Genomic DNA, 24,366 nt, shown 5'->3' with positions numbered 1-24,366 from the left:
GAAATTAATGGTACAGTCGTTTCAAGTTTGTCAGTGTATTCTTAATGTCTTTCTACCTACCATATAGGATAATTTTTTCTTTCACCTCTGTGAAACTGTGTGGGTATTACACAAGGTTTGTGGGTACTGTGTCTAATTCACAAGAGAGGTTCTGTTTTCACCCACCCTAATCATGTCAATATCTTATTTTCACACACTAACGCAGATTTTCACAGTTCCAGAGCATGTTCTGTTTCAGTTGTCATTGGCACATTTATAATATTTATTTACTGATCAAGGCATGACCTCAGATTGATTTCACTTTGTAGGCCTATGTCTTGATATGGCACTGTGCCTATTTGTGAAAGTGGGACAGAGTTCAGTCGACTCTTCTCTGTGAGTCGGAAAACAACAGGCTCTTTGTTCTGATTCTTCATTAGCGCTGATCCACATGTTCTGCACTGCATCAGTCTCTCAGCCTGTGACACTCATGCTTCAGTTTCCACATCATTAGGAAGATAAGACTTTTCTTGTTGAAGTAATGCAGGTTCTAATCATTATCATTATTCAAGCTGATGATAACTCAATGATGCAGCGTTGATAAAACAAACAGTCTTTTCTTTCTTCATTCAGTATTTTAGGATAAAAGATGACACGAAGATTCTGTGTCTACACAATTATTTTTAGAAATAGATATATTATATAAATAATTTAAAGAAAAGACTACACACACAATATATATATATATATATATATATACTAAAAATAAACACACCCAAGAATCTCTTGATAGTTCTTTCATTTGAATTGCTTATTTGTAATATATATATATATATATATATATATATATATATATATATATATATATATATATATATATATATATATATATATATATACAGGCTATATATTGTTGGTTGTGTTTAATTTTTGGTTGTTTATTTTTAGTGTCCTGTAGAGGTCACTGATGTCTTTCTAGAAGGGTGGACAGAGATTTGAGAGAAATGGATTATGTTCGTCCTACAAGTCATACTGAATTAAAAAGAAATGCTTTCATTTACAAGTCACTTTGCATCTATCAAACCAGCAAGGTTTAGTGAGCAAGCTTCAAGTTGATGGAAAAACGGGGAAATTTACCTCAAATGTTAGATTGTATTGGCAAATATTTTGGTGTCAGAAAACATTCAAAATACATCTGTAAAAATACTGTACTTATACCACACAACGTGTAAGATCTGCCTTAATGAGATCATTGTTTCTGCAACATGAATATATGAAGTTAGTTAGGTTAGCTGCATTTTTTTTATTTATTTTTTTATCTTAGAACTTCTGACATATTGACATTAGCTTACTAGTACACAGATAGTCTACCTCTGGCTCTGATAACAAATTACTCTGAAATTTAATGTAGACACATGCATTTTCTGTGAGGCTTCTTTAAAACGATGCATTGTGAAAAGTGCTATACAAATAAATGTGAATTTAATTTAATTTTACTTTTTAGAAAATTGAATACACGTGTTTTCCATTATCCATATAGTGAATTACAGTCATGCTTCAAATTTAATGTTACCAACACCATTCATGTGATCAGACTCTTATTTTGACATGTTGCCTTCATGTATTGTTTTAGACGGAAGTGATTTTCAGTAACTAGAGTAAAGTTCACGGACAGTTTTCGACCTGTCAAAAATTTAGCTGCAGCATTCGAGTCGATCACCTCCACTATCAGTATGTTTGCACTTAAGACAATAAGGAGTTTTTCTCCTGCGACTAAAAATGTTTATTTGCGGAGTAAACAGGCTTTTGCCGTGACTATGTCTAGGTGAGTCATTTTCTTTATTGGTCTCAGTTAACAGTTTCTCCATATAAATTTCATTTTCTTTGATGTTTTATCTTCAGAGAAATTCTGTGATAGGCTACATTAATTAAAAATTCACACAGACAAATAGTAAAAAAAAATAAAAAATTGTTTTACTTGTAATCAAAACCGTAATACATTTATTAATAAAATAGGTAGGTGTTGTACTATAACTTTACTGTAAATAAAATAAGCTTAAATCAGTACTGTACCTCTAAAACAATATATATTGTCTGGTAAAATATAGTATAATCTTTATTTTATATGGTAAGTCAACATAGTTGACCAAATAACAGTATTTTTTTCTTCCCTGTTAAAATGACTAATCTTCTACAGTTCAGAAAATAATCTGTACCGATCCATTTTCCCCTAAATTATGTATTTGCAGTAGTTTTCAATATTACTTGGGGCACCACTTTCATCAGACATGTTGAGTTTATGTTATCATAATGAAACATAAAGTATAGCTTTAAATAGAATTATGGAAAGGGGTCAAAAGTAAATCACCTCATGGTGGTTTGGTTAACGTCACATCCTGAATTGTTAGAAATAGCTTTTTTGTCAAACAAAACGGGTTAATCAGTGTTAATATGTGCATTTTCAAATGGCACTGGTGTTTCCTACGAATGAAATTAGAATGCAAATTAATAGAACGTTTTGAGGAATATTACACTTACAAAAAAGTACCAAAAGTAGTATTATCATGCTTTTCTGTATATGGACCGTTGTGCCACATAAATGCAATAGTATGCAAATGTGGTTGAATATTAAATCAGAGGAAAAAATATATTTATAATATGTAATATATTTCTAATATTTAAAGAACTATAGCCAAGTCTATTTTAAGGTGTTAATTTGATTCCCAGAATGCAGCATGCGGAGCTCCAGCATGGGGAAACTGCAGCACCTTTTCGACCTGAAACATCCATTGCCAAGACCCTGATGGACATCGGCACCAGACGGATCTTCTCTGAGGAACACGACCTGTTCCGTCAGAATGTGCGGCGCTTCTTTCAAGAGGAAGTTGTTCCATATCACACACAGTAAGTCACCAGTTTGTCTTTCTCGAACCATCTCATCCTGATTGTGAGATGTAATAGATACAGGATGAAAATGTGGTACAGTCTTAAATGTATGTGCATGTGCTTGCTTATAGATGGGAGAAGGCTGGTGAGGTCAGCAGAGAGGTTTGGGAAAAGGCTGGAGAACACGGATTGCTGGGAATATATACACCTGAGGAGCATGGAGGAATCGGAGGAGACCTCCTGTCGGCTAATATCGTGTGGGAGGAGCAGTGAGTAACCCTGCCCTCACCTGTCACAGTAACACTTCCCCTACCTGTCTGACCCTACAGTAGATTGGGAAAAATTCTTAATTTTAAAATGTGTAAACAGTTGTTATATGGACCTTAATAATCTGTTTGTAATCAGACTAGTAGCCCAGTCCGAATAAAACAAGTCACATATAACCACGTCATTCGGAATGAACTGCCCAAATCCGAAACCAGAACACATGTGCAATGCCATAGAAATGGTATAATGATGTTTGATGCACAGAACGAGCTCCCATGCTGGAGCTCCGCATGCTGCATTCTGGGAATCGAATGAACACCTTAAAATAGACTTGGCTATAGTTCTTTACCTTTTAAGACATTCATAAATATCTTTCTAAAATTCTCCTTCCTTCCACTTATCATCTGTGAAGTGGTGCAGGACAACGTTCTCTCATCCACAGATGCCTTGTTTTGGGCGTGGGAAGGGGAATTTTATTTTTTTTGCTTGATAATAAATCTAAGATTCATGTCTCTTTGTCTTCAAATTAGCACACAAAATAAATAAATATTAAGTGTTTTGTTTTGTTTTGTTTTTTTAAAATAAAGAAAAGTCAAAATAATTACCAGTTATCAATACAAATTTTAAATTTGCCCCCACAAAACAAAACAAACACCACAAAATGTCCTAAATATTATATTCCGGAAACTTAAAATAATAACGAAAGAAAATGTAATAGATATATTAGGAATATGGACATATAGGAATATGAATATTGATTATTAGATGCTGACATAAATGAAAGTTTATTTATTAAATATCATTCTTTTAAATCTATATTAAAATATATTTGTACAGGTGACATTTCCAAGCATTGATTATTGATATGAATACCATCTAATGTTTCTTGAAATGCATGTAATCGGCAGGATATGTTTTTGGAAATTATATGATTTATACGTACAGCAGTCATATGTTATGTTTTTAATGATTCCATTGTAACTCTACTTCCTTTAAAGTAAAACTTGCATTGCAATTGTGTGTCCTTCATGCTGCCTCAATTAAAATTCAGGCCTGGAATTTTAAAATGCAATTCGCTTCTGAATGGTGCACCACCCTGATTGTATTGAGTTTTTCCTTTGTCTTTGTGTGTTGTAATGTAGCAGGTGTTCTGGCTCTGTTTGTGTTGTAGAATGTACTGTAACTGCAGTGGTCCTGGGTTCTCTCTCCACTCTGAGATTGTAATGCCTTATATCAGTCACTATGGCTCTAAGGCTCAGATCGAGCGCTATATTCCACAGATGACTGCTGGGAAATGCATTGGGGCCATCGCTATGACAGAACCTGGAGCTGGCAGGTGGGATTCAGTGCAGGCATGGCATTAAAGAATAAATGGCACTTTAGTTCCTTGGATGTGTGAACAAATGAACTTGACTTTTAAAGATACAAAGACATATTGTGATATATTCTTTTGTTCACTGAGTCGTCCCGGTTCACATCTTCTATTTTCTCTATGAAGTGACCTTCAAGGAGTGAAGACGTTTGCAAAAAAAGATGGAACCGACTGGATTCTTAATGGAAGCAAGGTATGAACAATGGCAAGTGATGCAAAGATTGAATCAATCAATCAATCAATCAATCAATCAATCAATCAATCATAATTTATATAGCATCTTTCAAACTAATCCAATGCAAGTCATTGACAAGTGTAATCAAGTGATTGACACAAAACACAAGCAATTAAAATAATACAAAAATAGTTTATAATAGAAAATTTAAATGTTAGAATAGAATTAAAAAAAGAATGATCAACAATCAAATGTTTATAAAGCAAACTAGAATAGAAATACAGTACCTGTCAAAAGTTTGGAAACATATTTTTTTTATGTTTTAAAAAAGAAGAATCTTATGCTCACCAAGGCTGCATTTATTTGACCAAAAATACAGTAAAAACAGTAATATTGCAAATGTGATTACAAATTAAAAGAACTGTTTTCTATTTAAATATATATTGTGATGTGATGCAAAGCTAAATTTTCAGCGTCACTACTACAGTCTACAGTGTCACATGATCCTTCAGAAATCATTCTAATATGCTGAGTTGGTGCTCAGGTAACATTTCTTATAACATTTCTTATGTTACCTGACGTGTACCTTCAGGTGTACCCTTATCATGAGATGGAATATTAGATACATGTTAATACATTTATCACATGGTTATATATATATAGAATATATAGGATTAAAAGGGTTCATTTCTCCTTCTCAGCAAGTATTAAGGCACAATTCCCTGCACATTCCTTTGGGTCGTAAAACTTTTATCAGTCTTAAGGTGTCCTGTAACAGGGACATGGTGTTCAACAAGGTGGAACATGGACATGGTGTTCAGTCACCTCAGCCATTTGGGACTTTGGGTCAACTGGAAAAAGGGCAAACTCTCCCCTGTGCAGAGGATCTCTTTTCTCGGTATGGAGCTGGACTCTGTCAACCAGGTGGCATGCCTTACAGAGGAACGTGTTCGGTCAGTGTTGAACTGCTTGAATTGGTTCAAAGGCAGGACAGCGGCCCCACTGACGTTATTTCAGAAGCTCCTAGGGCATATGGCAGCTGCAGTAACACCGCTCGGTTTGCTTCATATGAGGCATGCTATTGTATCCATGGATTCCTCTACCACTGGCTGGGGAGCCATGTACAACGGGCATGCAGTCTCAGGGATTTGGACGGGTCCCTAACTGCATTTGCACATCAACTGCCTCAAGTTGCTAGCAGTACGTCTTGCACTGGGCCACCTAAAAGGGCTGCTACAGGGCAAACACGTATTGGTCCATACAGACAACACTGCGACCGCTGCGTACATTAACCGCCAAGGTGGTATACACTCTCGTCGAATGTCGCAACTCGCCCACCATCTCCTCCTATATAGTCAGAAGCACCTGAGGTCGCTTCGTGCCATTCACATTCTGGCCGTGATCAGTCGTGCCAAGTACAGCTCGCTGCATCCTGCGGTGGATATCCAACCCGGCCCACATCCAAGTGTGACGTCAGAAGCCACGCCCATCCAAATGTGACGTCGGAAGCCTCGCCCATGTCCAAATACGGCACGTGACTCGATTTAAAGATGAGGTTATTTGTATAGAAGTGTGACGCTATTATTGGTGCAGTTAAATTGTGACGCTTTGGCAGGCTTGGAATGGTCTAAATCACAATCACTCCCTTAACAGTGAGCATTGCTCACTGGTTTTGTAAGTTAATGACATGGTAGTACAAGTAAACAATGTACCTTAAAACGATATTTTTGTATTTCTCTTGTATTTCTGTTACACAAATGGTAATAAATAATCATGGTTTTGCTATTATAAACGTATAAGGGAGCATCTATACTTAAACTAAAACGAGTTTTTGTCACTTTCTTAATTATATGGGATCCAAACTGCACTTATAGTTACCCCTTCTAAATAAAAAAAATAAATGTAAACTTTTTTTACATTTCTTTCTATGTGGTTATAGAAATATTGCATTTTTACAACCAAATTAAGAATTCACTTATTAGTTAATGCCTGTTATAGCAAATGACGTTGAAATCAAATAATAAAACAGCAGAATGGAATTTATGTAAACCTTAAAGAACCAATATGGTGAAACTTGAAAAATTTGAATATCGTGCAAAAGTTCATTTATTTCAGTAATTCAACTAAAAGGTGATACTAATATATAATATAGACTCATTACATGCAAAGTGAGATATTTCAAGCCTTTATGTGTTATAAATTTGATGATTATGGCTTACAGCTATGTTGAATTACTGAAATAAATGAACTTTTGCACAATATTCTAATACATAAAAAACAGTTAATTTCTCGCTTCACCTTCTGTACAGGTTTTATGAGTTTAACATATCAAAATATCATCATAGTTCAAAATATCTTGGTCACAAATTAATTTTTTATTTAATATTTTGTGTTAATACATCAAGTTAATACATCACATGGGTCTAAAATGACCCATCTATGCAAGTGTGATAACTTTTTGTTAAAATAACCAATGTCACAGTTGTTCATAGCAACACATTCACTATACTACTTAAAATCAATAGTATATTCCTGCACAATCGAAAGGCTGCAGCTTTAGGACCCCGGTTACAGGACCCTAGTTTTTTAGTTTGTGCATACATAGTTCGAAAGACACTTAATCTCAGGAGTATTTTTATAAAATGTGTTTTTTTTATTCAAAATGTATCAGAGGCATTTTGAAAAAATTTAATTTACACAAAACAAATAAAAAATGTATATCAATCCTTAAACAACTGAAAAAGTTGAGTGAGTCTTAGTTTCTTGAATTATACTGTATATTGTTAAACCTCCTTAAGTTTAACTAATTTGCTCATTATCAGGTAAAATAACGATGGAATCAGCATATGCAGTCACTAAATGATATGGCCAGATATCAGAAGGCAAAACTCGAGAATGATTCAAGCATGAATTTATTTATATATACACATGTATTTATTTATATTATATGAAAGAACAAAATTATTTGTGCTAGAACAAAAGCACCAAAAAGATCCCCTTTTCCACCAGTTGCTGCAAGAATGGCTTCAACTCTGAGAGAGAGAGAGAGAGAGAGAGAGAGAGAGAGAGAGAGAGAGAGAGAGAGAGAGAGAGAGAGAGAGAGAGAGAGAGAGAGAGAGAGAGAGAGAGAGAGAGAGAGAGAGAGAGAGAGAGAGAGAGAGAGAGAGAGAGAGAGAGAGAGAGAGAGAGAAATATATATTTCAGTTGAACATGTTAAACAAATGTCTATTTCTGATTTAACACTTAAGAAATGTTGGAGTTGTAGAGAGAGAAAGTCAAATAGAATATTCATGTTACTGACGTCTAATTCCAAACTCCAAATGTGTAAATGTAAGAGCAACACCTATCAATTGAATGGTCTCCCTTCTTTCCTCAATTGTTTGTCAATTTGTCGGTTAAAATGTTCCACTTCACTGAAATAGTTTTCAGAGAACAGTCACTGTTGTGTTAACAGAAATATCAGTAACAAAAGGGTGCACTGGGCATTGTGCAAAAATAATTAATAATCTACTCTGACCTGCAATGGATGAATAGAAAATGAGAATTTCTCTTTAGTCATAAAACTGCAGCAGGGACATTCGAACCACCCATCCAGGCAGAATTGATCTGCATCAGGCTTGAACTGAAAATGTGTAGGATGCTGTAAAACATGACAATGACAATAATTATGTGATCTTTCCATTAATCTAGAATAGATAGATAATTTGGCACATACACAGAGTTATCAAGTAAGATGTAGTGAAATGATTCGGTTGCTCAACCAAGTTACTTTGAAGTGATAAGTTAGGGTTGTAAGTGATAAGTGATCAGACCAAAACGTTTTAACCCTTGTGTTCTGTTCGAATTCTGTGTACTCCCCTTATGGACCGGGTCAAATTGACCCTAATTGGATTCAATACAATTCCTCAAAAATCACACTATGAAAAACAACAAAGATTTAGATACAAACTGTAAACTTTTAGTATCAACATTTGTCAAACATTACAAAAACATTATATCTGAAAATATGATTTATGAAAATGTTTTTAAAACATTTTTTAAAACAGTTTTGTTTTGACAAAATTGGAAAATAAACAGTATACTGATTTTTTTTTGCATATAATGTTTTTTCCTTTTTTTCTTTTCTTTTTTTTTTACATTTTATGCTTTGAACATCGTAACTGAACAAAAACAAATAGCTGTATAATGAAAATTTTTCATTTTCCTAAGTTAACTTTCCCTAGTTTCCTAAGACCTATTTTCCTAGTTTCATTATTCACTCACTGGGAAGTGAGAAACCAAACATAACAAAAACATACATCAAATAAATGTTTATTTATTTATTTTTTGGCTCTGTGAAGCTGCCTTTGAAAATCCTACATAAAAGTTTTGGTTAAAAGCTAGGTATTTTAGATATTTTGAATATTGAAATGAGAGCTTATTTTACTATCTGTGTCTGACAAAGATTTTCATCTGTAATTTGCAAATAATTCTGAACACTGTGATTTTATCTTTTTCAAGTGTGTTTGGTTAGGGTTAGAGCACTTTTAGATGCACTTGCACGTTAGAACTGGAGTTGAAGTGCCCTGACATACAGAAAATAAATGTTTTTATTTTGTGTCTGTAGCCTACAGTTGCTTTTGAATGGCTGTCTATGAGGGTCAAATTGACCCGCGAACATCACAAACGTAACAGTAATTTTGTTTGTATATGTCAAAACACATCAGCATGTTGAAACTTTGCATGCATGTTCATCATGATAAATGAGAAAAAGTCACAAAATATCAAGAAAAAAAACAAAGGTTAACCAGTATTTCCAACAACTTGAAAATCGAAACGGGTCAAATTGACCCGCAACATAACACAAGGGTTAACCTAGCTATCGTTAAGTTGTTAATTCCAATTCAGACGAACCTTTGGCCCGACAGTTAACAGTACGCTAACTTGATTAGGATACAAACCAAAGTTTATTTTTACTTACCGACATGGCAAACAATCACTTGCTTTCACAATTGTAGTACTCCTGAAAAGAAGTATAATATAGTTCGGAAAGTCTGCTGATGTGATGGCTGGCTTGCTGTCACTGTATTTACTATGAATCAATAATAAAACTTATTCATATTACAACAGTTTATCATCACATTACATTATCTAAACATGTATAACTTCTTTGCATATAAGCAATGACAGAACAACTTCAAACTTTTTCAATATGGAGTATTTACAACTGACAGAGTGACAATCAAATCTCATATTCTTTACAAGCAGAATAAGATTTACAGGATGTAACGTCACACATAAGCACTGAAATAATATATTTTTCATATTTACCCTTAATCCAAATAACAACATGACATTGGTGATATAATAATGCAGTTAGTTGGTATAGTATAATAGTAATAGTATACAAAACAAAATTCTCAGTTGAGAATCTAACGTAGTTACTGATACGAAATTCACTCAGCCAAATGTAACACACAACTCAGTTGAGACATTACAGGGGAGTTAAATGACCAAATATGTAAGTTGAAGATAAATCATAGCTCTAAAACAACATCATCAAACCTTATTGATTCGAATTACATCGATATTTTGACAATGCTAGTCAAGTGATTAGCCGCACCGCACTGACCTCATTACAAACTATTATTAAAGTGATAAGAGCTGCTTTCAACAGGTAACATCTCATTCTCATACAACTCATCCGTATTATGTTGAACAGTGTTTACTAAAATACTAAAACCGCAAGTGTGTTTTGTGCATTTTGTTTCGCAGTTACCTTCGTCTTCTAGTCTTCTCTTCTCGATGCTTCTTCCTGTTTTTAAATGTTAATGAGAATGCGTCCAATTTGGGCATGGGCGTGGTGGCTTCTGACGTCACACTTGGATGTGGTTGGGTTGGATGTCCACCGCAGGATGCAGCGAGAGGCTACTCAGTCGTGCAGCCGACAAGCTCTTACGACAGCCTGCGCTTCCGAGAGAGTGGAGACTCCATCCCAAGGTGGTCCAGCTGATCTGGAGACGTTTCGGAGTTTGCCTCTCCAGAAACGTCTCATTGCCAGCTGTTTTACTCCCTGACCTAGGGGACACTTGGCACGGATGCACTGGTACACAGCTTCGCAAATATGCGTGAGCCTTCTCGCACAGAGACTGTGCAATGTCAGGGAGGATGAGGAGCAGGTCTTGTTAGGGGTGTGACGGTTATTATATAACCGTGAGACCGACGGTTATAGTTGAACACCGTCATTAGAACTCTATAACCGCCAAAACCGTGCTATTAAAATATTTTTTACAAACATTTTTTATCATAGAGTATGTTTAAATACTAATATCAGCTTAAGGGAAACGGAGGCTGCTACTGCTGGAGATGATTCGGGAGAGGTCTGTCTGTACTTTACCGATCAGAGCGCGCGCTGACACGGAGTAAAGCCTTGTTTATACTCGACGCGTCCGCACGATCGCGAAGGTGCGCGCGGCAAAAATGACGCGTTCGGTGCGCAAGACCGGCAAGACCCCATTTTGCTTGGCTGTGTGCACGGCTTTTTTTGTAACAGTGCGCGCGGCGGCGCGTCCGAGGATGACCGACTTCAAGCCGAATCTGCCCGAGCATGCACGTCTCACCGCACCGGCACGCAGTTTGCGCGTCCAAATTGCAAAGTTCATTCCAAAGTTTTTTCGTTAAGGTTTTGTTTACTGTGTGTGATTTATTTAAAACAAAGCACGTTCATTGCCACGTTTGTTTGTTTGTTTTGTTTGTTAAGGATTTGTTTACTGTGTGATACATTTAATGGAAATGTATCAAAACCACGACGACGGTTATGTTACGAACCGTCACATTTGACTCGCGTCATAACCGTCATCACCAATTCTGAAACCGGCACACCCCTAGGTCTTGTTAGTGGCACCCTATTGGCCAAATTTTGACCTGGTTCCCAAAACTCTAATTTCTCGCGGCAGCCCCTCCGTGGCGCATTCCTCTGAGGAGGACCTGCTTTCCTGGGCGGCCGGGTCACCAGCTCGGCTCCTCAGGGAAAACCTGAATATTCGATGCACCTGCTGCTTATTTATACCCGTGCTGCGGGGTGGAATGGCAGACGCAAATCTCGCATGTGCATTGGCTTGTTTGGTTACACTCGAAGTAGATTGGTCTCTCTAGTGAGATTTCCAATTCGTTGTTTCACTTCCGATGAAACGTCTCCGTTCCCTCTTCAGGGAACGAGGGTTACATATGTAACCGAGACGTTCTTCCACAACTAAGAACTATTTGAACTATATTTAACTATCTAAATCTATTTTTATTCCAAGTGGTCTCTCTTCCTACACTAACATGCACCAGTGGGTGGCCAAAAGGGGTGATGATGAAATAGGCATTGGTCTGTCTATGCACTCTGATGTTCTGTCTTGTGCTGATGTTTTCATCTCTGTTTTCAATAAAAACTGTTCATAGACTAACGCGAAAGGTTTGAGTTCTCTCGTATTAATTTTTTTTAGGTGAATTACTGCTTTTTTATATTTTATTAAATTTTATATTAAGTTGAGAGAGTGCAGAGTGACTATTTTGCAGATTAGTTGGTAGGCTGTTATGAATATTCTTGAATTTTCCATCAGGTTTTGTCTTCTATTTCTGTCACTTTCTTTTCAGGTGTTCATCACAAATGGCTGGATGAGTGATGTAGTGATTGTAGTTGCCGTGACTAACCGTGAAGCGAAGACAGCAGCTCATGGAATCAGTCTGTTCCTGGTTGATGGTGGCACTAAGGGCTTCCAAAAGGGCCGCAAGCTGGAGAAGCTCGGGCTCAAAGCTCAGGTGCCTCCTGAATCCTTTTTATATAAATAACAACTGTTTTAAATGCATATGATTTGCTATCTTGTTTAAGAGTGAATAGAATTTATTGAAACATTATAAATATATTGGGTCTTTGTTTCTGTGCAGGATACAGCTGAGCTGTTTTTTGAGGATGTGCGTTTGCCCGCTGAAGCTTTGTTGGGTCAGGTCAATAAAGGATTTTATTATCTGATGAATGAGCTGCCACAGGTATAACAGTGAGAGCACAAATCTTCTACTTTCTAGCTCTGACGGAAACTGACTGCCTTCAGAAGTTTAAATTATATTTTTGTTTCTTCTGACCTCTGTATAATGCCGTAATACTGTAAGTAGTGTTTATAAGCACTGTGTGCTTTTGTAGAAGAATTTAAATAGTATTGAGTATTATTTGTATTATTAGAGTTGATCTCCCCCTTCTTTTAACTTCAGCACCCAACCAATTCCCCCTCACATATTGCATCTGATCTTTTGTACATGGATTGCATTGTCAGTAGAATATATCAAAATATGAAGGGAATAAGATACTGCAATTTGAACAGTTCTATAAATAGGCTGACACACCATTATGTAATGGGAATAGGGAGAGATTTCAGTCATTTTTACCTTCTCTTTCATTTTGCAGGAACGCCTTCTTATAGCATCCATGGGCCTTGCCAGCTGTGAATTCATGTTTGAAGAGACAAGGAACTATGTAATGCAGCGGAAGGCATTTGGCAAGACCATCGCTGACCTGCAGGTAAATATTAAAGGGGTCTTCTTTATTTTTTAAAGGGGTCATACAACTGTTTTTTATTATTTTATTAAATTTTTTTCAATTACTGTATTTGAGGGAAGGGGAACAGACAAGAAATGTCCATGTTATTAGTATTTAAACAATCATTATAATACACCAGATGTAAAAGGGAATGTGTCTCACTCATCTACTTGTAATCCGATTAAGCAAAATGCATCTTAATACCAGGTGTAAATGGGGCCTATGTTCCCACTTCACATGTGAACTGAGATACAGCACTCTCGAGTCTAATATAGTTTTGACTTGTTCCATTCTTTTATATAGCCTCATTGACAGATTCAAAAACAATCTGCTATGAAATATGTTGCATAAGAAAGCAACATATTAAGATTAGACTGAAATGACCAGGGAATAAACTTAAAAGAAACTTCAGATAGATCTGCAGAGTTTGTGGTGAAAATAAGGAACTACATTGACCAAAATGCAATGTGGTAATTAGGAGAGGTTCTGTTAGACGGAAGGATGTAGCGGGATTAATTAAGCAACAGGTGTACGGGGTTAAGGCGGGGAAGTTTGAAAAACACAGAGTGAATGTGAACTGGAACGAATTCGAGCTGCTGGAGTTTTTAACAAGCCTGAGTTAATCTCGTGTCTTTAAGCATTTCACTGGCTGCACTGCGGAAGAGTGTTGGGATTATCGTTGTCGTGATTCCTGAAGGACACTCATCCATCAGCTGTGTTTGGGCTGTGCGTGAGTTGAATACACATTGGTTATGAGTTTCCATTACAATGCCGCCGAAAAGGACGAACTCGATTGAAGATTGCTGTGTTTAAAGGGGTCATAATATAATGCCATTTTCAGACAAGTTAATTTGATTCTTCAGGGTCTAAATAAAAAGTTTGTAATATACTTTAATTAAAAATTCTCATTAGTATTGTAAGAAAACACTCATTTTACCTGGTCAAAAACAGCTCTGTTTTCAGCACGCCGTTTCAGTGCATATGCCTTTAAATGATAATGAGCTTCGCTCACTCCGCCCCTCTGTTCTGCGGGCGTTTTGACACAGCGCACGTGGAGTGTTGCCTTGACAACAGTTGAGGGTATATTTTGTAACAAGAATGGCAGCGGGAGTCTCTGAGGACACATCTGTGCAACTGTATCAATTTGAACCGGAGTCGGACCCGGAACAAGATGACGGCCGCAAAGAAGTTCTACAATTAAGGCTCGAACAGGACGTTTCTGAATGGTTGGTTAACGTAATGTCACTTTGATCTATCTTTGTGTACTGGCAGGGTAGACTAGAGTAACTTACTGAGATGTACGGACGCTATGTGTTTACTGATGTATACGTACTCAGTTTGTAATAACACAATAACCATAACGCGTTGTTCATTATAAACGTGGGATTATGAATTATGTTGAGAACGTCGTACATAGAAAACATGCCGTAATGTACCCTGAGTGTAAACCTTAGCCGCATTCATCGTGAAGCGTGCAAGCGATTTGCAAAGATTAATATAAAGGTGATTACAATTTTACACTCACTTCTTCTGGAGGTGCAGCAGGGACAGGAATAGTTACCGATTCTTTTTTCAGGAGCAGCTTCTTAGCAAAACCAGCTTTATAGGCCTATGTCACACTTCCTGCTTCCGGAACGCGGAGTAGGGATACAGAACTTCCTGTCAACAGTATTTCTCGATAAGGATTTAGATTATCAGCCCTAATGTCTAAACCATCCGAGGTAGACTGACCACAAGGCACGAGCTATGAGGTTGTGAAACGAAGGTTTTTTCTCCTGTTGAAGCTATAAGTTCGTATGAAATCAGCCTTGTTTTAAGAAAAACATGTTTTATCCACGATCTTATGAAAAAAAACTACACTACCCACAATACTAAGCGTAGCAGCAACGTCTGCTGATTGGTCCAACTCGCTGTTACCATAGAAACGTTTACCTTAGTGAACGGCTAGAGCTACCCGCAGCTGTTGTTGTAGTGTACCGGGTTGCTCTGCATCACGACGTAGACAGCCATACCTCAGCTTTCACGCTTTCCCACTTGAGAGTTTTCATTTACCATCCGAACCACATCGTCATATGTGACTTCAGGCAGGTTGCGGAGGGATTTGGTCCAGCGGTATCTATCGGACTCCACCATTGTAAAAAGTTAACCGGAAGAGCCGTATCCCTACTAAAAGATGTACTTCTGGTCTTCATTTTTTTCATGACATAGGCCTATACTGATCCTCGTTTATAAAGCAGTCCGGTGAGAAAAGATTCGCAAATCGCGTCTACATGAAAGCATGGACGTTGATCGTGGGGAATATTCCCTTCGAAAACAAAACTCAGCCACTGTGTCTTCAGTGGTTCGGATTTAGGAACATCAAAATGACTGCTGTGTTCGTTATTACACCCAAGAAAAGAACACCACAATGGCTTAGACCCCATTCTGCTCCAGTGTATCAACAATGGCGGACTGTCAATCAGAAACGCTGCTGTCAATCAACAATCGAGGGAGGGGCGTCCGACCGTGTGACGTCACACGGTCGAACGGCTCGATTTGAGGCAGGGAAAAACATATAAGGAGATTAAAACAAAAACACTGGATAGATGTTTATCATTATATGATGGTTGTGTACAGGCACTGCCAACACACATTTCAGTACAATCAACTTGAAAAAGTGCATGTACCATTATATGACCCCTTTAAGTATTTCGCTGGCTGCACTGTGAAAGAGGGTCTGGATTGTCATTGTTGCTATTCCTGGAAGACACTCGTTATCAGAATTGCCTTGGCTGAGCGGGAGCTGATCGTGGCAGCGGTTGTGAGTGAGTTACTTCTTTTCATTGTGGACTGTGAGACACAAAGCCAAGATACTGTGCGTCCTACTCCAGGTACGACTGGTGGAACAGTAAACTATTCACTCGCCCTCAACCTACAAAAAAGACGCTACAAATGGAGATCACACACACACACACACACACACACACTTACCTCAACTAACGAATGCTAAATTTCTGTGGTCATTCATGAACTAGTAAAAGAGGTACACGAATTTAGTTATTTCTTTTATGTTATGTGAGTTGAACTAACCGCTTATTATTTTTATTTGTGGACTTTACTACATGAAGTGTTTAAAAACTGATGAAATTTTGTTAATACATACATCGCAGTGGTTGATGAGATGCTTTGTTGATTGCTCAAGATGATTATGTATATTCATTATGATTTTGTGAATGCCATGCTCTAACTTTTGGAAACTTTGGTATGAGGATAATTTCTGTTTTGACTGAAGTACTAGTGCTTTAGAGAAACAAAAAACCTAAAAGAGTTCAATAAGACTTAAATAAATCATTTATTTTATGGTAAAATGGTTGGGTAATTGTGTGCAATTATGTAACGAGTGATAGATTAATTTCATGATTACCACCGTCACAAGGTGCAGGTGCTACACATTACCAGCAAGAGCAAAGATTTGGTGAACTTTAACACGCATTACTCTTATCATTAGTTCTTCTGGGGATTAGTGTCTGCCCTACTTCCAATACATTATCTCATCGTCTTTGGGCAGACAGAGATTAAAACACAAACACTTTATAGGCCTTATTGACATGTAAATGTGTATGGTTATAGGGTTTGATGATAGAAATCCAGCCATTTCAGAATGAGAGACTTTTTAGTTTAGTTGGTTTCAATTAATGTTTCTGTTAGACTCTAGGAATTATTTGTATAGTACGATTGGACTATTTTCATAGTATTATCAGCTCTCTTATCTCAATAAAGGAAAATTTGATTCTTCATGGTATGACCCCTTTAAAAAACCCTTTCAGTTGTATTGAGTTTCTGTTCCAGATCCTTGTAATTAGTTTCCTCATTTGTTTACTCTGCTTTTAACCTCACGTAAGGTCACGGCCACACTCTCACTTTGTAACTGTATCCCTCCATCCTGCCGGCAGTTTGAGACAGATGCTTGGAGAAATTAAATAAGCTCCATTACGTTGTTCATTTGTGCATATGGATGAGTAGAATCAGTGAGGTCTAAATCAGGTTTGCACTAATAACAGCTCATCATCATCATCATCATCAAAACTATATGTGATTGTCTATCTGTCTTTCAGGTGGTGCAGCACAAACTGGCTGAGTTGAAGACGGACATCTGTGTAGGTCGAGCTTTCGTTGACAGCTGCCTTCAGCTCCACAGTGAGAAGAAGCTGGACTCTAGCACAGCATCCATGGCCAAATACTGGTGAGTCTCTTGTTGAGTAAACCTACTGAACACTTGTGTTTGGCACTTTTGAAACTCTGCTTAACGAAGCTTCGAAAACTTTTGTACTCCCCGAATAACGTTATTTCAGCAAATGAGGCTTCGTCTGCGTTTTAATGGCGTTTTAATACACACGTTTACAGTGCGTATCATATGCACGCAAAAACTATTTGTGGCGTATAAATTTCTCGTGCTATAGATACTCACTTCCATGAGATCGTGTTGTATGTTCCCACCAGTCCTGAGATCTCTCTCTCTGCGCGTTCGTCCATCTGTGCAAGAAGAACCCCCTTTAAACATGCGCAATGTTTCAGATAGTATTGCAAGTGTAAACACATGAATCGGATATGGGTCACAATTTAAAGAACCTGTAAATGGACGATCAAAAAAATCGGATATAGGCAACAAATCAGATTTGGGGAGTTTTTTCTTTAAGAAAAGTAGGCCTGTTCCCCCCAACACTCTCCCCGGTCAATGCTCCGACAACAGCCCAGACATGGAGCTACTTCAGCCATCAGTTCAGGGAAGCACTTTTTTTCTACTTTATTTCTATTTTGAAATGTTTTATTTTGCTTAAATTTTTTTAGTTTGGCAGCTCAGTGAAGCACTTTAAACATTTTAATTTTTTAATTTTTTATATACAGTATAATTGTGCTTAAAAAAGTATTCACCTACATCTTATTCTTTTTTAAAATCATTTACATAATATATATGAATGTATATGGAGTGTGATAAAAAGGTGACCTTGAAATTATGGCGTTAAAAAAGGTGACAAATTTGGGTGCACCTAAATAAAAAAGTTAGTAGCACCAGTGCAACCAAGGCAAAATTTAGTCTGGAGCCCTGGCTCTATTTGGAAAGAATGAATCATTCTAGGATGTAATTACGAGGATACTCGCTGAGATGGCGATTTTGACAATTTTGCGTGTGTGTCCTTTCAAGCACAAAAAGACAGGAAAAAGAACTGAATTTGGTGTGTGCGCAGTAGGGCTGCAACTAACGATTATTTTGTTAATCGATTAATCGGACGATTATTTTTTTCGATTAATCGATTAATCGGATAAAAAATTTAATTCGATTTTTTGTTTATTATGACTAAATAAAACCCGGTTACACTTTATTTTAAGGTGTCCTTGTTACAGTGTAATTATTTAAGTACAGAGTAATATTAAGTAACTACATGTACTTACTATAGGAATAGGGTAGGATTAGGTTGAGGGTTAGTTGCATGTAATTATGCATAATTTACTGTTATTACTACATTAAGTACATGTAACATATGTAACAAGGACACCGTAAAATAAAGTGTTACCTAAAACCCTAAATTAGGATATTTATGTGTAAAAGTGTACTTTAAAAAGTGCAAAAGCCACACATTGAGTTTTACAAATATCAATATTTGCATTGTTTTTAATGATAATTGCTGATGGCAAGTTGACAACCATGATTAATGTAAAAAAAAAAAAAGAATTATATCCAACATATTGTTTTAACACAATTTTTGTTCAAAAAAAATGTTGTTCAGATGTGAAGATATAAAGTAAAAACATCTCAAATATATAATTCATTTAATTTTTATTTAAAATTAATTGAATTATAAGGGTAATTTGTAAAAATAAATATAGAAAGACTGAAAACAAGCGTGTGAACATAGAGCCGCAGTAGATCACGTTTGAAAAACAATTAAAACTTAATAGTAGACAAATGCTATATAAAGAGAACGTAATGGAGGTACGCAGCAAGCTAACAGGCTTGATTAAAAAGAGGAAAAATGATGCATTAGTGCACAAACATTGGCTGAAAACCACTGAGTACAGTGACTAAAAAACAGTAATTTACTGCTGCTGTTATTAACTGCCTTTATATTTAGTGCTTCGCTTTGTAAAGACCGTTTTAATTTAATATTTCTGCGGTAGCACTATTTTAATCCATCACTTATGTTGCGAGCGAACTGATTGCGCAACCTGATGCTCGAGACGCAAAATACAGACATCCCATCCCAAGTCTCCCGGAAGTTCTGGAAGTCACCCGCATATTGATAGCGGCTCGCATTTCAAACTCCCGGGATTTGAGCGCGCAAGCAAGAGCGCGCATGCGAGACAGAAGAGACTGTGCTCCAAACCTGTAGCGCGAGCGCGCGGCAGAGCAACGGAGGGAGAGAGACCTTGCGTGTGTGCCTCATGAAGCGCGTGTAAGACAGAGAGCATCGTGATTGGCCTGTTTCAACCAATCACCAGCAAACGCTCCCCGTGACGTAAGCAGACCAACTAATCGATAATGACATTCGTTGACAACGATTTTCATAATCGATTATTATCGATTTTATCGATTAGTTGTTGCAGCCCTAGTGCGCAGTAAACAGTGTGTGTGTTCTCTTTCGTGTGTTCTTACACTAAACTCGCTTGAATGTTTAAACTAACTGGACTTAAAAATGTGAAAATGATAAACTTCCACTCTCGCTTTTTCTTAAAGGTGCCCTATTATGTTTTTTCACTTTTTCAACTTTATTTAGTGTGTAATGTTGCTGTTTGAGGATAAAACAGATCTGCAAGGTTACAAAGCTCAAAGTCCACTCCAAAGGGAGATATTTTATTTAACAGAATCCACTTTTTAAGAACTACTACAAAACGTCTCGTTTGGTCTACAAAATGGCTGACGAACTTAATGGTTAATTTATTTTTAACACTGTTCCTGAACATTATAACCCCATCATTTGTCTGTGTGCTGCACATTTTACGTAGAACAGCAGACAGACAGAGTAGTATGCAGGCTACGCTCAAAAGCTTATTCAGAAAGACGTAGCTGTTCCCATTTTTTCCGGGAGAATCTGTTGTTTATGGATCACAACTTGTATGTCTTATTATTTGTAGTGGTGGTTTCTATTAACAGTTCCAATTGTAAGCTATTTGTAACTGCTATGATAGCTATGATGTAAACGAAGGGCAAAGCTTTGCCTCAGCTAGCTTGATAACTAGCATTACATTATTGATGTAGTGTTTACTTTAGCTTTTGTAAGCTCTTGCTTTTTTAAGACTGTTCACTGCCCCTTAGGAAAATTATCCATGATTTTGTAATCGTTTTCCGACAAATATGATTAAATGGTGTACAACAATGTATCTATAAGAAAAAAAAAAAAAAAAAAACATACCACTCTTGTTCGCTAACATTTTCGGGGTCTGAATCAGGCTCGAATATGTTTGAAATAGACGCCATCCTTAATATTTACACTAGAGAAGAACTCGCGGTTATGAAAGTGGTGCCAATCACAACACACTGGGCCAGCTAACCAATCACAATACATTTCGGAAGAAGGGGCTTCATCGAAAACGACGTGTTCGAGACAGTCTGGGGAAAGAGGAGCTGTAATAATATCACAATCAAGCATGAAAACAAATTCTAGTACAGCCCAAAAACAAAATCAGGACTTCATAAAAAGGCATAATATGATAATAATATGCAAATCACATGTATTCTGAACCGTGGGACCTTGTCCGTATTGATAACTTATCAACTACAATCCCGTGTTATGTCAATGTCAATGTTACTTGACATTGCACATCCACGATAGTCACATTGCAGGATGTGCAATCGCGATGCCGATGCTGAAACGATATATCGTGCAGCCCTAATTTGGATTTGTTTTATGTTAAACACTAATTGTGAATGTGTCTTTTTCCCTCCTCAGGGCTACAGATTTGCAGAATAGAGTTGCCACTCAATGCCTGCAGCTTCACGGAGGATGGGGCTACATGTGGGAGTATCCAATAGCCAAGTGAGTAACAGTCACTGAGTAACATCAGCACTACTTCACTACTTTGCCCTTGTAACCAGAATGCAATGTTTGTTCGATGACAGTGATTGCAAACACTGGTTGAAGGGATAGTTTACCCACAAATGAAAATTCTGTCATCATGCATCCTCTTGTCGTTCCTAACCCAAATTAATTCCTTCTATTAAACACAAAAGAAAAAAATTTGAATGTCCAAGCTGCAGGGACGTGAGTTTTACTTATTTACATGTCCAAATACGCCAGCTTGCGACTCCCCATCCCCGTTCCACCCCGGAAACCTCATTTGTTGTATGTAAGTTTCCGATTGAAAGGGTTTTTAGGCGAAAGGGTAGGTCTGTGGTCTGTCATAAAAAAGAGAAATATAAGAAGTAAATGAAAAAGAACTAGATGTGAGGGTTACGTCTTCTCGATGATTCTTCCTGTTTCAAAGTTAATGAGGAAGAGTGATTTTTTTTTTCTTTTTTTCTAATATCCAGCAGAGGGCGTGTTTCTCTCAGCTCTGCTCTGTCACACCATGTCACACTCTTTAAATGGGTTCATTTGAACTGTCATTAATACAAAACTGCTTTTCTGCATTGTGAAAACGCTTTTAAATAGCCTTTCCATGGAAGCTACAGTTTGACTATGTAGTTATCAAGAGTGACTAATCAGAAATCAGCCTAGTGGATATTTGTATATTTTGCTGGCTGCAGTTGTACCCTGTGTAGGTGTGAAATGCCTCTTTCAGAATCTCCCGGGATATTCATATATATATTTAAAAACCTGCTAGTATTTAGTAAAGGCTCAATTTTGAATACAATTTTGATTTCAATATATTTTAGATATTAAATTACATATCTCTCCCTAAGATGAAAAAATAAATAAAAATTCAGTGGATCATTAAGAGTTTTGACTTCATGACAATTAGGCACATTTTCTTATTTTTTGTTGGAGTACATTTCTGGTGTTTGTTAGTTTAATGTAAGATAAATTATATATTATTTATATTGTATATAAGTATTTGTAGAAATTTGCAGTATTCCTTATGTTGATTTACATTTTAGAAAGCATTGTATTATTCAGGGTTATTGGGACACTTTTTGCTATTGGGATGACTTTAAAGTTTCCCAATCAACCTGTATTCACCATACATTAGAATCATTATTAATAATTGCAAAATAAAAAAAATGTCTTGATGAATTACGGGAATGAGAATTCCCCCATTATAATAATGAAAATTTGAGGAGGAAATGTGCTTGCCATGAAAATGTCACAATGTGAAATATCTTTATGGTCTTAAAAATAAGCTTCAATTAAAATCATGTATTTATTTTTTCCTTTGTTCTTGAGGTGAAATTTGACCTGGAAATTCTTGAGATTCACCCAGCCAGACTATGTTTCTTGACCCATACATAAAAGGCAGCAAAAACGTTTTAATGACTGTCTCATGTTCTCTCTTTCAGGGCTTTTGCAGACTCCAGAGTTCAACCCATCTATGGAGGAACCAATGAGATCATGAAAGAACTCATCTCACGCAACATTGTTAGCAAAAAATAAATATAGGAAAAATGAACAAGGAGAGAGTTTGATTTGGTGCCTCTAATGCCTCCTATGACTGTAGCAGGAGCTTCATGGATTGTTGATTTAGAAAAAAAAAAGATCTCATGAGTGATTCAACACATAGTGTTATGTTAATGTTAATGTCATGTGACAGACTGTTGATATCATATAGTGTTGTCCCCAGAGAGAATGTCTCTTCTGTTTGTGACTCTATGCTGCATGTATAGATAATTTAAGATACATTTGCCTTCCAGTTGAACAATTTGCACCACTTAAGAACAGTAAAACTGTTTTTTAGTTCAGATATTTTGAAGAGATTTGCTTGTTTGATATGTGAATACTATCTCTTTTGTACTACTTAATCTTTATAAATCTTTTCTAAAGATGGCTCTTCTGTTCTTTTATCCCACAATGTGATTCTCTTCTTTTTCAAATACACCTTCAGGAAACTAAAAACAATGAATTTTAATCATGCACTGTTATGATTCGTGTAAACAAAGAGAGCCTGTGTAAGTGTGTGTGTTTTATGAGTCTCTGGCTGGCTGGCGTGTTCACAGTGAGTCATGGAGCAGAGGTGGGTGGTCTGTGAGAGTTAGTTGGTGGGTGTTATAAAGAGATTAAAACCAGAGTGTTCAACTCTTTCTCCATCCCGCCCTCTTTCTGTCTTGGGTATAATTCTAGAGCAGTTTTCCTTTTATTCAAAGATATTCAAATATAGAGACATGCTATGGAAGTTCAGAGCAACTATAGATTAGACAGAGGAGAGAAAATCGACTTTCAAAAGCAAGTTTGACTGCCGGTCAGAAGATCAAAGTCATGATTCTCTAACAAATCGTTTTAGTGAAGCGATCATTTTTAATGAATCGATTGAAGTCCTTGGCAAAGCATTTGTAAATCTCTGGATTATCTGTCTACCCTATTTTCTGTGAATGCGCAAGACTTCCGATTATTTAGCTGCTATCGGTAAATGACTAGAAGAATAACAAAGTGCAGTAAACAGTAAAACTATTTGCTCTACAAACTAGCGTGACTATGATTTTACGATAATAAATTCAAATAATATGATATCAAATAGGCCTACCAGTTTGCAATATCAAGCAGCATTGACAAAATCAAGTCCCACCTTAGGCTATATTTTTTTCTTGTTCGAGAAGCCTCGGCTATATGTGGAAGCTTGTTTCCGCCACGGAATTAAAAATACGAAAGGTAATTGTGTCTTTTAATCTCACAATTCTGACCTTTTCACAATTACGAGTTTACATCCTGCAATTCTGAGAATTGCAAGTAAAAAAATAAACACAATTTCACAATATAAACTCGCAATTGCGAGAAAAAAGTCAGGATTGTGAATTTATATCTCAAAATTCATACTTTTATTAGAGAAAGAAGTCACCTCACAATTTTGACATTTTCTCGCAATTGCGAGTTTATATCTTGCAATTCTGAGGGGGAAAAAAACAGTCAGATTTGCGAAAATGTAGCCTACTTTCTCAGAATTGCAAGTTTACATTTCGCAATTTGAAACTTTATAACTCGTAATTGCAAGTTTATATCTCACAAT

The 24,366-nt window shown here is 36.7% G+C and overlaps 1 protein-coding gene across 1 annotated transcript; it reads left to right on the top strand.

Annotated features, from left to right (window-relative positions):
• Positions 1-1,638: 1,638 nt before the first annotated feature.
• On the top strand, positions 1,639-23,192 carry acadl (acyl-CoA dehydrogenase long chain). Its single transcript, XM_056256702.1, has 11 exons — positions 1,639-1,804; positions 2,707-2,883; positions 2,997-3,134; positions 4,304-4,468; positions 4,631-4,697; positions 12,300-12,464; positions 12,591-12,692; positions 13,105-13,218; positions 17,331-17,458; positions 21,162-21,248; positions 22,709-23,192. Exons 1-11 carry the CDS (start codon positions 1,713-1,715, stop codon positions 22,800-22,802), a joined length of 1,329 nt encoding a protein of 442 aa, XP_056112677.1. The 5' UTR covers positions 1,639-1,712; the 3' UTR covers positions 22,803-23,192.
• Positions 23,193-24,366: the final 1,174 nt, after the last annotated feature.

The sequence above is a fragment of the Rhinichthys klamathensis genome, unplaced genomic scaffold, assembly GCF_029890125.1.
Source record: "Rhinichthys klamathensis goyatoka isolate OS25496 unplaced genomic scaffold, OSU_Roscu_1.1 h1tg000131l_1, whole genome shotgun sequence".
Taxonomy (NCBI): domain Eukaryota; kingdom Metazoa; phylum Chordata; class Actinopteri; order Cypriniformes; family Leuciscidae; genus Rhinichthys; species Rhinichthys klamathensis.
The sequence above is the reverse complement of the archived record's forward strand: the minus strand, read 5'-3'. Positions and strand labels throughout refer to the sequence as shown.